A 17,408-nucleotide genomic window follows, 5' to 3' on the forward strand; every position below is an offset into this window, starting at 1 on the left:
TTTAAGATACTGCAAACACTGTTTTTTTTTAAAGTGATCTCTAGCTACATTTGTTTTGTACCTCATTCTGAAGCTGCTTATTTTGTTTTCTTTTGCCAGGAGTCTGAATCAGTAGCTGCGTTTCCATTGACCATATAATTGAGCAATTTAACATTTTGAAATAAATTAACTTAATGGAAACACACCAATTTTGAAAACTTTCTTTTTCTTTGAGTTTTGGCAGTAGAACGAGGTGTTTTTTTTTTTTTTTTTGGCTGTATCAAAATTGGTTTATTTTGCAACAGAAATTCATTTTTCGTACAAGTCATATGATCAACACTGTTGCCACTCGCTCAAACCACGAAGAAGAAGGCAACAGGAAGTAGTTGGAAGATAACAGCGCGGCATGTTTTTGAATGGTTTTTATAGCATTACATTTTTTCACGTGTGATTTTTAATTGCGTTTATTTAATGGAAACAGCAATTGCACAATTGTGTTTGGGATCTAAGTTTTTTGCATATTTGTAATGGAAACGCAGCTGGTGATAACTCAAGCACAGCTAACCTAAAAAAAAAAAAATCTATTTCCAAAGTTGGATGATGTGGCAAAATTGCTTTCCGTCCTGAATGTATTCCACTGTCCCTAAATTGATAAAGGGAAAAAAAAAACAAACACCTCCTATTAGTAGTTAAGGGTTTTAACTTCTTGGTTGAAGGATTTCAGATTAGCACATGCAGAGTTGTAAATGGCATGGTAACTATGGTAATTGTATGAAATGGGGAATCATGGGAGATGTTATTAAAAACAGAAACAAGACAACAGATAAATGTGTAGTGGAGGAAAAACATGTTTAATACAAGACCTACGAATTATCTTCAATTGGTAAAATGTACGAGATCAATAAATGAGAGGAAGAGAAGACTTAAAAATAGAGCATAATCAGCTAAAGGAAAAATTACAAGAAGAAAAAAAAACAATAGGAAACACCACATCCATCTATTTACAACCTTCAACTACTATAATTTTTGACAATGCTTAACAAGCAGTCTTAATTTTAGAAGAAATCTGAATTCGAACATTTGATAAAGTACTTTCTTTAGGCATGAAAATAATTCAGCTAAGCTACAACAAAACACTAACATTTAAAGAACACAAAACTTAAACCACAAGTGACGGCCTCTTCTTTTGGCTTTTCCCTTTGGGGGTCACCACAGAGAATCATCCGTCTTCTCTTATTCCTTCCTAATCTCAGTGTCTTCTATTCTCACACCGGGTGACGTCATGTCCTCTTTCACCCATAAAACCCTATTTTGTTCTTCCTCTCAGCCTCCTTCCCTGTGGCTCCAACCTCAGCATCATTCTGCTGATACAATCAATGTTTATCCTCTGAACATGTCCAGACTTCAGCCTTTATCTCTAACATCTAACACCCATCTGATGTACTCATTCCTGACCATCATCATCATCATCATCCCCAATGAGAACCTCAACATTTTGAGCTCTACAGCCTCCAGTTCTGCTGTCTGTTTCTCATTGGCATCATCTCTACATCATACAACATGGTCTCTCTATTGTCTTGAACATCTTTCTTTTGATTGTTTATCCCAGCAGACACTTTTCTCCACCCATTCCAACTTGCCTGCCGACTCTTCTTCACCTCTTTTTCACTCTAACTGTTGCTCTGGACTGGTGACCGTTTACTTCCACTCCCTGTAACGTCACCATTCCACTGGTGCCCCCTCGTTTACAGAAATGTCTTCTGTCAGATTGCAACTACTCTTCACCAGTGCCCTGCTCTCACTGCAGACCAGTGTCATCTGTAAACATAATCCACTGAGACTCCTGTCCATCAGCAAAGCAAACAAGAAGGGGCTTAGAGCCGATCCTTGATGCCATCCCACCTCTTTCTTGAACTTCTGTCTCATGGCTCTCATAGATGTCCTGCGCCACTCAAACATACTTCTCTGCCACTCCAGACCTCATGTAATGCCACAGCTCCTCAAACTCTAGAAAGACACAATGCGGCTCAGTTTGGTCTTCTCTGTGCTTTGCCACCAGCATCCTTAAAGCAAAAACTGCATCTGTAGTTCTTGACAGACGTTATATAAACGTCATGGAAATCACGTGGCCCTAAACGTAAGGTGTGAGTATAGGTTGGCCGTAGAATGCCAGAGTCCAAACCATTTTTCAGGATCGCTGATGTGGTGCGCACTTTAAAGAAAGAAGTGATCAAGTTGGTCACAGTGTGAGGCAAAATCACATTGCGAAATGAATTAGTTACTAGAAGAAATTGGAAGTTTGCTTATACAGTAGTTGTGAGCAAAATATCGTATTTGGGAAAACTAAGTTCAAATCCTTATAGCAGCTTTTGCTTAGACAAAATGTTTTAAGAACACTGCTAGTTCAATTTCGAATTAATTCATGAAAAAAAATGTATCACGGTTGTTTTTAGTATAGAATGTGAGGAGGAAGAAATGTTTGGCTTAAAGCAATGTCTTCAATTTTCTTTAGAAATTCCAATATTTGCTGTATGTTGTACTTTCTGATAAAAGCTTCATGTCTGTGTTACCAGCTTCTGGCACCTGTGCACAGGTAGTCCAGCCCAGAATGATTCCACATTTGCAGCTCTTGTTGTTTTTTTATTCCCCCCCCCCCCCCCCCCCCCCCCCCCCCCCCCTAGAAACAACAGGTGTGACGTCACCCCACAGATTTCCGGCCCAGACTGGTCCAGTCTCTCCATAACGTTGATCTTGCTTGCCTGAAACCAAAATTCTGCTCATTTTCATTTGTTTATGGGTCATTGTCTGGATGAAACACTCATTTCAGTGTTTCCTCCAGTTTCAATTTCGTCATAAACTAATACAACCTCTTCAAGTGTTTTGATGTATTCAGACTGATCCATAGCTCCTGGTTACGTGAGAAGGAGGCCCAACACTATTTAAGAAAGTCCCTAGAACTCCAGATTGTGAATTTACCAGAAAGCTAGAGCACTGTCTCACCAAGAACAACAACAAAGCAGCTAAACAGACCAGAACTTTCACATCTGACACTTCGTTCCATGAAACATCCTAAACAGCAACAGTGACACCTAGAGGTGACTTTGCCTCATTGAGCTGACATACACTTTAAGAAGATTACGCTGAAGAAATTCTAGTTATGTCATACATACATTATACATTTTAAAGTTCACAATAAACTGAAAATATTTCTGCAAAGCTCAGATTTTAAATATAAAACTTGCTAAAAAAAACAAAACAAAACAAAAAAAAACAATCAAAGATTGTAATGAAGTCTGTAGATGGATATACTTGCAGTGGAAAATCCTTGGTTGTAATTCCCACCTTGCTTCATGTCCTAACCAAAGTACTGGGTGACTGAGAACAGAACATGATGGAGATAAAGTCTGTAGTTATTAGTTTTCCAGACTTTCCTTTTCCTTTAACACTTTATCCAGACCTGGAAAATACTGCGGTTCCACACTGTTCCAGAGTGCAGAGGAAACCCTCAGCACTCAGGAAAGGTTTCCTCTCTCTTCCAGTTTATATTTTGGATAATTTCTCAAAGTTCTATAACTTTATCACTATCAGTATCACTATCTTGTGTTCCTATTTTGGCCCGTTGGGACAACATGCAACAAATCCTCTGGGACGAACTGTTGACTTCCCTCAGGCTCCATCAACCCACTCATAAAGAAGAAAAGCCCAATAAAGAGCCTCGATTAACTAAGTAACTGCCGGCAGCACGCGGTGATGGATTTGCGTGTGAATGAGAGGCAGCACCTTCAGGCCGGTGTGCAAACACTCATCAGAATGTCACCATGCATGTAAAAACCTTCATCTGCCTCACTTCTGTTCTGCAGGGCACGGTTTTAATCGCAAAAGTGTTCACACCCCAGTAACTTGCAAGTTACTGTTCCAAACTTCAGTTTGTTTTATTTGGATGAAGGTGAGAGATGAACACAAAGGAAAAGCAGAATGGCTCGGTGGAAGGTAAATATTTTTCCAAATAAAAATCTGAACATACTTGCAATTGTCCTTAACCCCCCACTGAGTCTTTCACTGCAATAGCTGCTGCCGTTATTTTCAGGGATGTTCCCACCACGTTTTGCCAATAGACACAAAGTATTTTTTATATATTTTTTTTCCAAATACTTTACATTTGGTTAGATTGGATGGAAAATGTTTAATTTCGATTTTCAAGTCTTTCCACAAAAATGTTAAAAGAAATTTGACTTGAAATTGGGCCTCTGTCTCTTTAAAAAGTCCTGCTCTTTCTGACACTCTGCCTTCAGGAAGTCATAACAACATGGCTCCTCTATTAACCTTAAACAACATTTTGAGAAGTAGCTGCTGTAATGAGCTGAGCAGATGTGCAGTTCCACTAGTTGCTAATCGCTGCTGGCTAGTCTGAAGCAGCCGAGCGAAGACGCCTTGGGGGCGGCGTTGTCTGAGGGGTGGAAACTCCATAGCTTGCAAACTTGCAGCTCTGAGGAGGAGCTTTTTCCTCAAAGGCGGAGCTAGGTCCACCCAGGCGTTTTGGTTGCCATGGGAGATTAAGGGATTTCTCCATCATGCATGAACATTTCAAGGTAACCCTCCAGGTATGTTTTTGACAAATAACTTTATAGCAAGATGTAAAGCTCAAAAATATTGTTTTTATATAATACTGACTTGGTCTTGGTAGTTTCTGTCTCCAGTTTCAGATGATGGATTTGAACAGAACTCTGAAATGTTCAAAGCTTTATGATCTGATCCTGCTCTCAACTTTCTTGCCTGCTGTTTGTTAACCAGTTCTCACACAGGCGGGACTTCTGGAGGTTTCATTTAGGGCTGCAATTTAAGAAAACAAAAACCACCGAAGTTTTTTTCATGCATCTAAAGATGCTGGGTGTCACATGCAGAAAGGTTCGAGTCTCGGTGATTTTGCACGACGCCGTGTGTTTCAAACCGGTCCGAAACGTCTCTGCAGGTCCTGCCAACAGCTTCGTGCGCGCGCGGCTCCCGGCTCATGAAGAGGCTTATGTGCGTTTCTGCGGGGAGGAGAAGGGAGCCAGACAGGCGACAGTGAACACGGTCTTGGCTTTAGGGCACAGGCTCGGGAGCCAATGAGAAGCAGACATCCACTCCTCTCTGTCCTGCCTGGCTTGGCTCAGCTCGGCGCGCCCTGTAATTAGGAGCTCTTGCTGGGTTGGGCGCCGCCCGCCACGGTGGACAGCCTGGCTGGCTGCTGCGTCAAGGGAGTTTGGGAACGCCAGCTCCACACTGACTGAGGGCAGCAGGAGTTTAGAGCGAACGGGGCCAACTCCAACAGCGGCTGAAAAGATCGCTTTTTAAAAATGAACGGTCAATCGTCGCCTGTCTTTGAGGACAAGAAACCGTCTCTGCCCGGCGCGGCGGGGAGCTCCATCTCCACCAAGGACTCCCCCCCGACCCTGCCGGAGACCTCCTCCGCCGACGCGGGCTTCTACGGCGGGCAGAGCGCGATGCACGACTCGCAGGACTTTTACGCGGCGCAGCAGCCGTACGGAGCGCCGCACATGAACCCGTACACCTACCACCACCACCACTACAACCTGAACGGCATGGCGCCCAGCGGCGCGTACTCGGTGGGCAAGGCGGAATACCCGTACCCGCATGCGGCGTACAGAGATCACGGAGCCTTCGGCAGGGAGGTTCAGACGGCGCTGCAAGAACGTGGTGAGACTGAACCAACGCTTCATTCAACTAAATGCGCTTCAGCGAGTTTCACTTAATGTTTCCCCATCAGCTCTAGACGCGACTAAATCAAATAAATTCTTCCAAGTTGTTTCCAAACTGAATATTTTGGATGAACATCTTTAAAGAATGTTGAGCAAAGGGACTATCATTTAACTTGTTAAATTCTTAACTAAAAAAAAAATAAAACAAAACCTATTTTACATGTTACATTAACAAAGCAAAAATCAAATTAATAAAAAAAAAATGTAAATAAGTTAGTGTGTAATTTTGAAAAAGAAAAGAGTTAAATAGAACTTTTCAGTAAGTCATGTCTTTTCTCCTGAGTGTCTTTATTACAGTTTACGTTTAGTTTTTGGGTTTTTTTCATAGAAGCTTCAAAGTCCGCAGAGTCAGGAGTCATTTTGTTGTAGATATTTATTACTGAAGCAAAGTTAATTTTCTTTATCTCTAAACGGAAGTGGTTTGTGATCTGCTGCTCTGTTGGCCTCGAGGTCTTCAGGAAACAATATAACCTTTCTTAAAAAAAAATATCTTAATTTTTAAAGGTAAACAGTGGTTATATCTGTCAGTATAGGTTAAATTTAGCTGCAGTTTAAATCAGTGAGGTTTTATGAGATTACATGTTGTGAGGTAGTGCAGTTTTCACAAGGCAGGTCGACGAGAACGACCTGAAACAAGATTTTAGCAAAATCCAAAGGAAAACGAAGAATCCAAAGAGGTTTTTTTGTTTTAACATACAGGTCATACAAAGTGTTTTAAATATTCCGTAGTCAGTGTAAAATGTTTCAGTCCAGGTGTAATGAGTCTGTGTTGTTGTTTTCATGCTTGTCTTATTCTGAAAGTGGTTTTCATATCTAAAAACAAAACTCAAACTGTTCTTTTTTTCTGTTTTTCCAAATAAACTAATAGTTTAAAAAAAAATCATCAATATCAGTCACATAAAGAGTCTCTGTTCAATCTAGTTACTTACAGTGGGCTACTTACAGTGGCCCATAAATTGGGCCACTGTAAGTATTTTAGATGTTGAACTAAAAAGAATTGGAAAACCAGTGAGATTTGCTATTTCCAGTGATCAGGCCATCGCTGCTAATAGCAATAAAACAGCTTGTTTAGTACATCGTGGATTTACAGTTCGCAGCAACGTATTTGCGAAGAGAAGTTGATGCGGATAACTATCAGAAATACAACTAAGTGTTTTATATGTGCAGCAGCCATTTTGGATTTTGAACTTGGGGATGTGAGGAGACGTCCAACTCTTCAGCATGAAATCGGACTTTTGGGGAGCATTCCTAAAGCTCAAAAATGTGGACTTCTGAAAATGAATGTGTTCCATTCATATGCAGAAGTTTTCATTCCTTTGTGCTGTGAATTAGGACAAAGGAAACTTGGTCTAAACGTAGAATACAGGGATCTCCTGTGTTTAAATGTAACACATTAACAATAAAATGCATAACAATAGTCAATATGCTGTTGGAGACTCGGCCTAATTAAAATGTCACGGCAGTAGTTATCAAAGGAAATTATTTCCCATGAAGATCTGTTAAGTTTCCACGTTTTTTGTGTGCTGAAGTAGGTTTATAATATCACCGGTGACGCATGTCAACTGAAACAAGACAGGAAGTGGTTGTTGGATTGCTGCGCATTGTTTAGAGTCTGCTCACAAACTGCTCATCAGATTATCTAAAAGTACAATTTAAAAAAACAAAAACAGAGAAGAAGGCCCTCACCTCTTTCAAACTGATCATTTGGCAGCTCTTTGGAGAAATAATGAGAGACTGACTGAAAAGATACAAGGGATTTCTAAGTGTTGCAATAAAACAACTCCTGGCTAACTGTTAGCATCAAAGTTATCGTCTACTTGCTACGCCCTCCTGAAGGGCTGTTTCCCAGTTTGTGATGGAGTTTGGTCTTCTACACTGAACAGAGATCTTTTAAAACAAAGTCTGAGAGTTATTCTATTTAATAAAAGTCATCCTGTTTCCTAAGAGTTTTCAGTTCCGTCGTGGCTTTAAGGCCATGTTAAGGCTACATTCACACAGCAGAGAAATATGATCCGAATCCGATTTTTTTTTTGTCCCCATATTCAAGTTTTTTGTGCCAGTCTGATCGGCCCAATCTTTTCCCCAAAAAATCTGATTTGTGCCACTTCCACATGTGGCACTAAGTCGGGTTCATATCTGATTGTTTTTTAGGCATCTGAACAACAAGGAGTCACATTTTGTCCGACATTTATATCGGTCCAGAGCTGTATTCCACTGACCAGACAGTCGCACAATTTGACATTTCAAAAATAAATTTGCTTAATGGAAATGCCAATTTTGTAATTTGTTTTATTTTTTTTTCTTTTATAAAAAGTTTTGGTGCTGTGATGAAGAGGTTTTCGGCCATATTGAAACTGGTTTATGTCACAAAACTGGAATAGGAACACATTTTTCACATCACAAGAGCCACATGAGCAAAAGCCGGATGTTGCCACTGGCAGAAACTACGAAGAAGACGACGACAGGAAGTAGTTGGAGGATGATAGCGTAGCATGTTTTGTAGTTACTTATCTCGTGAACAAACTTATTCATGTGTGATTTTAATCATGTTTCTTATCAGATGGAACTGTCGCAATTGCAAAATTGTGTTTTTTGACATTAGTGGAATACAACGGTCTTTTTACAGATTTGTAATGGAAACGCAGCTACTGATGAGACACATGCATCATAATTCTGCACCAGTAGCCAGACGATGTACATCCACATGTAAACAATGGTTGAAAGTTATAATTATAAAATTATGAAGTGCGTCACATCCCAGTCCCACCACTCATGGCTCTGACTACGCATCCAAACAACCGCTATTAGTCCTGTTATCGTTTTTCCTTCTGGTTAGAACTTTGTTACGTTGCTGAATAACTTTTAGATCCATCCATTAACGATCTGTAAATAGTGTTATTTGTTTTTTATTCAGCGCTTGCTTGTTGCTGTGGGATCGTAAACCGTTCTCACGTGAGTCTGATTTTTTTGACTCTTGCTTTTGTTTTTGCATTTCTGGATAAAAAAAAATCTGAATTAAGCAACAAAATCTGCAGTTTGAGTGCAGATTTAGAATAAAACAAGCATAAATTTGTAATATCTGGTTGAGTCAGACACAAATTGTATTTTTATCTTGGTTGCTGTGATTTATGAAACCTCTGCTTCTTAAAAACAGGGGGTTCTTAGTTTTCTTGAAGGTGCGGTTAAACTCTCATCTCACATACCAAAGTGAGCTGTCTTGTCTGTTGAGGTGAACGTTATCCAACATGGAAAAGTTTGATTGACAGCCCACCATCCCTCCCATTATCTGCTCCATCCAAATGTACAACATCTAAATACGCCAAATTAGAGCTGCATCATCTGCTTGTTAGCTAATTGAGGGTTAGTAGTTGCTTGTAGTTCATTGTTGATGCTGATAGATCCAATAATTGGAGAGAAGATGACAGGCCAAGGCTAAGACTGTTAGGTGATGTATTAATTACACCATTTTTTATCATTTAGTTCTTAGCCTGAGGGTTGAGGCAGAGGATGCCACAAAACTAGTTCACGTCAACCAAAGACAGACTCAGTGACTTAAGCTGTAACGTTGTACAAAAATCCAAGTGTTCCTCTAAGCTGCACAGCAGAGCATGAACTCAACTTTCCCTCCAAAAGCTTTTTTTATTCGTCTCTTCCTCAAGGTTTACTGGGCACCTCGGCTCACGGGAGAAAGGAAAACAAACTAGATGAGCTGGTGTTGTGTTTTTGGCATTCCAGTTGGGAGTTGACTCCTGGAACTGGCCCCGGGGGACTTTGGCCCACAGCCACGGCACATCAGGTGTCACGGCATGTCAGCCAGCCCTGGCCTTTGAATCATCCACCGTCGAAAAGTTCCTTATCACGCGAGGCTCGGGCGTCGCGCCCAAACAAATAAATAAACAAACAACGATGCCAACGAGAAAGCCCTTCCGTGTCTCATGCCGTGTATGTTTATGTGGACGGAAATCCAACGTTGGCTCGAGGTCCAACATTTTAAAATGAATTTTGACTATACAGCATGTCGTTAAAAAAAGAAAAATAATGTGGCAGAATATTGCTGAGCATTCTGGGGCGTTGTGTCATACAAAACGTTGCAATCATAAAAGCCAAACCGCTGTCAGGATCTTTTGCTTCAAAGCGTTCAGACTGGTTTGACGTTCAGGTTTTCCTGAAGGTCTCGTCTTTCACACCGGTTGTTTTTTTCTCTTAAGTGACTTTTATAGGTCACAGTTGAGTTTAATCAGACTATAAACTCAACTGGACCTACAAATATTTCAAAGCTTCTAATACGTGAAATACAATTTAGCAAACAACTAAGTTTGACTTTAGAGAAAAGCTAAAACACGCCTCTCAAAAAATGTTTTTGAAATGAATCCAAAGCTGAAATTTGCTCTGTTTTTAGCTGACAGGATTACTTCCAGTAATCCCAGCGATTTATTACTCTAATGCCACTTTAAGGATTTCTGGGAAGTCTGCTGCAGGGGTGGGCGATATGAACTTTGAATTTTATCGATATATTTTTGTTGTAACAATAAAAATTATAATTAAAAACTACTACATAATGCTTCTTTGCTTAGGTAACATTATGACTGTGAATGTTTGTGGCACAGCGCCAAAAACATTCAAACATTCTGTTCTTGAAAAATATTCCCATTTGGAATACGCCTGTTCCTGAACGCAGCGTGATTTATAGCTGCACACAGTACCCAGATTTAATAATATGTTAGAATGAAGATAATTATTGATACTCTTGTGGAATGAACAGTGGAGAATATTATAAAAAATAACATTGTTGCTAACATTTTTATTTAACATTAATGATTGTGATTTACTGAGACAACGATAAATCAAAATCCTTGTCATTAGAAATTTTTCCCGATAAATGATACCCGATACGATAACTGCCCTCCCTTACTCTGCAGTGTAATATTCTTTATACATGCGAGACACTTTTCTCAATAGTCAGTCTTTTAATATGTATGTAAATATTCACGTTACCCTTCTATTTTTCATTTATGTGTGAATGTTTCTTTTCATTTTAATAATACAGTTGTAAACGTGTAATGTATATTTATTTATTTGCTATTATTTTTGTTCTGATGGGCAGACTTGGAAATATGGTTTTCAAGATTCAATGGCACCGGATGTTATCGTGTTTGATTGCTCTGATCATCCAGAGGAAGCAGCTTTATTAGTCAGGCTGTCTGCTCAGGTAGCTTGTCAGCACTGTTTTTAAACAGTGTTACCTCAGGAAGAGTGATGACTGTTGCTGCTGCAGTTACCGCACCACGAACGTCTACCTGTCAGAACCAAAAATACTTAGAAATGGCCCAAATTGTCCCTCAGAACATCTGATAAATGAGGTGTCCTTTCTCTGAAACCTCATTAAAGGACTCTAAACCGTAGCAGCGGTGTGTTGGAAAGTTTCAACATTCAGTTTGAAATCAGAAACCGTCTCATGGTATCACGTGTGAGGGAGCAGGAAGTGACGATGCTTAAAAAAGCAGCTGTTCTAAGAGTGTTGCACAGGCTTGACTTGTCTTTTTCTGTCTCTTGTGTAAACTTCAATTCATGAGAATATAATTATAATCTTATAAATGTCATTAACGTGACATATTAGGGATTAAGATCAGCTTCCATCAGCATATTGAAATGCTGACTTTGAGCAGGGACTTGATGTTGTCGTCTCCCGGTGAAGAGTTTCTTCCCAATCAAGCAGATCGATTGTTTTAATTCTGCAGGAATTTACTGAAGAATTTGTTTTTCATGGAACATTTGCTGCTGGAATACCAGAACAAATTGGGAGTGTTCTACACAGGCAGGCCTTCGGGCTACTGCAAAAGTACCTATAAATCTCTGTCTCCTTCCCCCAGTTGTGGGAAACTCTGAGACCAAATTATAAGTTCACAGTGCGGGAGGAATTTCTTTGAAAGTTCTGTGTTACAGAAGCCGTGGCTATTTTTGTGCCACAACTTCTCAACTCAGAGTCTTTGCTCCGGAGCGCTCTTATGAAAACGTTGTGTGACAAAGCAGGAGACGTAGGGCTACGGTTTATTTTTATTTTTTTGTCTTGTCTTCCTTCCCCCCCTGCCCCCCTCACCGGTGCAGTGAAAGAGGAACCGGACCTGGAAGTCCGGATGGTCAACGGGAAACCCAAGAAGGTCCGCAAACCACGGACCATCTACTCCAGCTACCAGCTGGCCGTGCTGCAGAGGAGATTCCAGTCGGCCCAGTACCTGGCCCTGCCGGAGCGGGCTGAACTGGCTGCGCAACTGGGCCTCACCCAAACGCAGGTAAATGCTGTCAGCCGCCGTGTTCTGTTCAGTTGTGTGTGGAATCAAAAGGCGCTTCCGAGGAAAACGATGCAATGACCAAACTGAAACCGCCTGGTGACATTTTTAACTTGGTCTGACTTTTATGAAGGGATGGGAGTCATCTGTTAGCTGGAACTGTTCACGTAGTCACCGTCTGATTCACTGAACATCGCTCACAACGAACAAATTAAAAATTAATGTGTAAATGTCAAAATGTATTTGGATATTTGCTGAATGGTTTGAAGGGAAAATAATTTTAACTTACAACTGCAGTATGTAACTTTATTAAAAATATGTTATAACATTGTGGTGTGAGGTAGATAAAATGTGAAAAAAATCAGTGCTAACTAGAAACAACCAGTCAGAACTAGGAGGCAGATCTTAGTGCTGTCAATCATCCTTCTGTATGGCGCTGCTCATCCCCTCACCTCCTTTCCTCTTTTGCTCTTTGCTGCGCTGCAGCTAGCAGAGCCAGTCCTGAATGCTAAGGCTAGTTAGCATGGCCACTGATGACAGCAAATAAACAGTTTTCCTGTAGCGGTTAGTTGTTTTTCCACCATTAACACATTGAGATTGATTGACAGTGCTAAGCCCCTCCCCCTGGCTCTGGTTGACTGTTCTTCACCGGTAGTGGGGCATTGCTTCAGACAGCAATAGCAGCACAGGGAGGAAGTGAAGGAGATTGAAATTTTCACAGATTATTTGTCTCCTGTTGTCCTGTCACAACATGGTGACAGTTTAAACTGTATATTTATATATATATATATAGCTTTTTGTTCAAATTAAAGTTGAGGTCTTTTATCTGTTTTGTTGCTGCTAGACAGATGAAACCTGCACTGTAAAAATTAAAGTTACAGTAGTTGAAATAATATTAAAATAATGACAAGAAGAATAAAATGTATTATTTTATAGTTAAGACATATCGAATCGATCTACAATATAATATGTAAGATACAAAATGCAAGGACGGTTTCTCAGCATTTGATGGTTATGTTCATTTGTTGTTATCTGAAGTCATAATCTTTACACCAATGATTTACTACCAGCCATCTCTTCAGGAGTGATAACATATGGTTTGTTTTATTGTGGCCGTTGTAGATCATTGTTCAATGTTATCCTTGAGTGACTCTCACAAGCATATGAAATACCCTGGTCAACTTTATTTATGTAGACAGCAACCAGCAGACACAGTAACTTACTTCTGGATCCTGAAGCAGTCTCCACAGAGACACATGGTGGTGGCAGCATCATGCTGAGGGGATGCTGTCTTCTCAAGAAAAGGGAAGCTAAACAGAGTAGAGCGGAAGATGTATTGTTTGATACTGTGAGTTACCTGACAGTGGAGAGGAGGTTCAGGTCACAAGTAAATTTTACGAATGGAGCTAAAAATAATCAGGAAGATTTAGAGGTTATGATTGAATTTGAGGGGCGCACAATACATCGGCGTTAACATCGGTATCGACCGATGTTAGCCTTTTTTTAAAAACATTTCTGTACCGGTCTGATAATTAAAACTGGGTTGATATTCACAAGCGATGTTTATTTCCATCTTGTTGCTGTTTGTGCTTATGGAAGGCGTGGGGTTGGCCATGTGGTCATGTGATGCAGTGCAGGATTTCACAGAGACGCAATACTAACGGTTTGGTCATTTTTCACAGTGTCCGAGGATAGGAAAATATATTTAATTCATGTCATGTGTGTATAATGCTGACACATATTGGTTATTGGCTATAACAGAAGTAGTAATATTGGTTATCAGCATCGGCCCAAACTTTAATAGCGGTGCATCCCTTAAAAATTTGAATAAAAAAGGCACTTAGCACAACTTACTTTGCTTTTTCCTATAGATTAGAGGGAAGTGTATCGGAAAAATCCTTATGATTTGTTTTGAAATATTCTCTGTTTCAGGTCAAGATCTGGTTCCAGAATCGACGCTCCAAATTCAAGAAGCTCTACAAGAACGGCGAGTTTCCGCTCGGCGACATGCCCTGTGAACATAGCCCAGACGCCAGCGACTCCATGGCCTGCAACTCTCCCCCCTCTCCGGCCGTGTGGGACAACGCCTCTGGCAACAGCAGCAACAACAACAACAACAACACAAACGGCAGCAGCAACGGCATAAGCAGCATCAACGACACAAACGGCGGCGGCCTCAAGAACAGCGCAATGCTGGATCCCGCCAGCAGGGGTCAGGGTCCGTATCAACCCCCGATCAGCTCCTCTCCTGCGTACATGGAGGACTTTACGCAGCACAACTGGTACCAGCAGCAAGGGGCGCACTTAGGCTTGGCGCAGTCAGGCCAGATACACCACACGCCGCCAACAGCGCCATCAGACGCACAGAGTATGCGAGCCATCTACTGAGCCACCAATCTGGATGCTCAACACGATTGGTGCTGAAAAACCAGACCTTTTGTTTGCTTGTTTTTCTCCTCTTGAGAGGAATTTCAGCGTTGCTGTAACCCCAAATAACCTGACAGAGAACAGACTCAAGCAATGACTGGTAGAAACTACAAATATATGAATTATTCCTCCGTTTCTCCCAAGTCGGACTGATATTTTTGTGGGAGATCACGTGGATTGAAGTGTTTTTGCACTGCTTAGTCTGATAATATTTTGTGAATTCATTTTTTTTTTTCTATTTGAAATTTCTCCGTATTTAACGTAAAAAACTTTTAATTATTTGGTCATTCCAATAAATTATGTTCTGGATTCGTCCTCTGTCTGTTCCCTACTGAAACAACGTGCTACTGAAACTCACTGCTGGACTTTACCAAACATAAAGACTATCAAAGTAAACCTTTTTTTATCTATCAGTCTAAAAAAAAGAACTTAGTACAGATTGATGGACTCGTCTTTATGTTAAACTGACTAAGACTCAAACTAAGATTTTCTTATTTATTTCTCATATATATCCTCCTGTATAGAAACACTGCTATCAAATGTAAGTACTGTCACAATATTAAAACCTTGTGTATTTAGGGAAAAGAGTCTCAGCTTCCAACTGAGACGGTAGCTCTGTTTCTAAATGTCAAGCAAATTTCGAGCAAACTTTTAAAACAAAGATGAGGAAGGAAGAAAAGAGTGTTCCCATTTACTGGTTTGGCGCGAATCAAAATGTGATGTCGTCAGGTGTTGATACTACGTATGGCTGCAGACCAGCATGGACCGGACATCTCAGAAAAACGGGAGAGAGTCCTCCCATCTGTGCTGGAGGTTTGGACTGGGAGAGTTTGTTACGCTGGAACTTATTCTGCAAACATGTCTCCATCTCCCTCTGAGTGCATTAACTCTTTTTGCCTAAAACCGACTCAAACCAGGGAAAAAACTCGAGGAAGTTATTTTGAGTTTCGCTGTTTCCATCCACTGTTTCTAGAGCGATTCTTCAAAAAGTGGCATTAAAAATCGTTAATGGAAAACCGACTAATTACTCAATTACTTGTATTTGCTACAAAGTTGAATAAGAGTTGGACAGGAAAATAACAACAACAAAACCCACCAGCAACAGGTTGGGGAGGGGTTTCTGTACTCATGGTTCCTCTGTTGTTTTGTGCTTGAACATTGACCAGCACTGATCAACCCAGTCTTTTCGTATTGGTGAACATCCACAACAGCAGCTTACTTTAGCATTGAAGCTAATTTTTAGCATCAGAACACTGGGTTCCAATCAATGGGCAGATTTTGGCCGGCCCTGTTTAAATTTCTTCAGAAATTTTCTAGTTCCTTCTAAAATCCTGAGCCTTACATTACGCTATTAACACCGCAGGGAGAAAAATATCTTTTCTAACAATGTTTTTGGGTATAAAGTTAATTATGTCCTCCAACTCAGTTGAGGACAAGTCCTGCTGGTGGTGACGGACAAAGGGCAGGCGCAGAGGGAACGGGACTAAGTGATAACACCAAAACTGTATTTCTAAGGGACGACTTGTTAACTCAATATTCTTTATAACAGAATATGAGTCATTCATTCTGCGTGTCAGAAATGTCCTTTTCTGAGTCGAATTTAATTTATTTTCAAAGCTGTCATGACATTTGGAATTTATCTGCACCGGCCCTTCAAGGGAACTTTAAACTCACTCACCTGACACCTCGCCTGATGCTCCTCATGTCACCGTCTCTCTTTCTCTGCCTCTCCATTCACTTATCTCACTGAGAGCAAATCTTAAAACAAGCGGTTTGACGTTCAAACAAAAGGGGCTGGAAAGTTTTCCAACAACCACCCAGACTTCCCCCTTCAGAGAAAAACATGAATTGGCTCAAGAAAATTATTCACAACGGACACTTTTTTTCAGGAGAGCTCTTCTCCTGAAGGATGAAGCAAACTCTTTGCATATAATATGGACCCACCTGGAACTGTGGAGACGCTCCTGTTAGCATGAGGAGAATAGATATGTTTGAATCTTTATTATTTAAACAGACTTAAAAACAACTTGTCTTTGATTAAGTCAACTTGACTGAATTTCTAAAGAAAAAAGGGAACATGAAGACAATTGCTTTCTGTGGTCACATTTAACAGTAATTTGTCCCAAAGATGCTACGCTAGCCAGTCTTTTAGCCTGTACCAAACATAATGTAAAGTATTTCATGTAAATATTATGTGAATAAATTAAATAAGGAACACATTTGCACATTGATTCATTTCCTTTAAGCCCAGAATTAAAGTTTACAGTTATTTACTGTTTGTTTTCTTTGACAACACATTTCACAGTAATTCCAACTGAGGAAAAATTCATGAATATACAAGTCATGTAATGGAGCTAGTAAAAATGTAACCCATTAGGTTTTGTGCTTATCCCACTTTTGATAATTCAAATTTTCTGTCAGATGCAACTTGTTTCAACTTTGTTTCATCTCACCAATTAACAACACATTTCAAATGTGCAAAGTGAAACTTCTGGAGATTCCTAGCAATGACAACCACCAGCGACCGCTGATTAAATGGAAAACAGACAATACAATGACAAATGAATGGTGAAAAATAAGCTTAAAGCTTTAGAAACAGTAGATGTCAGAGAAAAAAAATATCCAGTGAAAAATATCTACTGTTGATCAACTTTACACTGAAAATAACAAACAACCAAATTCACATTTTTATATTTAGTTAAAAGTGAGCAAAAACTAAAGTACTAATCCCAAAGCAAATGAATAATTCATTTTCATGGTGCTGCGTTAGCCGTTAGCATGTCCCCTTGAGCAATGGCTGTTGCCATGTTGTCTGCAGTGTTTCCTTACATCTTTGAGTCTTCCTCTGTTTGGTTTCAGAGTCTTCGTGCTAGTCGTCGTTGTCATCTTTCATCTCCCCCATAAAGAAGACGACTTTTTTTATTATTCGACGTCGATGTGTCTTTTGTGTGGAGTT

The 17,408-nt window shown here is 40.2% G+C and overlaps 1 protein-coding gene across 2 annotated transcripts; it reads left to right on the plus strand.

Annotated features, from left to right (window-relative positions):
* Positions 1-4,989: 4,989 nt before the first annotated feature.
* Positions 4,990-16,667, plus strand: LOC116735636 (homeobox protein Dlx3b-like). 2 transcript variants are annotated; one of them, XM_032587656.1, is made up of 3 exons: positions 4,990-5,673; positions 11,844-12,028; positions 13,958-16,667. In XM_032587656.1, exons 1-3 carry the CDS (start codon positions 5,316-5,318, stop codon positions 14,411-14,413), a joined length of 999 nt encoding a protein of 332 aa, XP_032443547.1. In that variant the 5' UTR covers positions 4,990-5,315; the 3' UTR covers positions 14,414-16,667. The 2 variants fall into 2 exon arrangements, with proteins under 2 accessions (XP_032443547.1, XP_032443546.1); XM_032587655.1 differs by having other exon boundaries at positions 4,994-5,676.
* Positions 16,668-17,408: the final 741 nt, after the last annotated feature.

This window comes from Xiphophorus hellerii, chromosome 16, assembly GCF_003331165.1.
Source record: "Xiphophorus hellerii strain 12219 chromosome 16, Xiphophorus_hellerii-4.1, whole genome shotgun sequence".
NCBI lineage: Eukaryota > Metazoa > Chordata > Actinopteri > Cyprinodontiformes > Poeciliidae > Xiphophorus > Xiphophorus hellerii.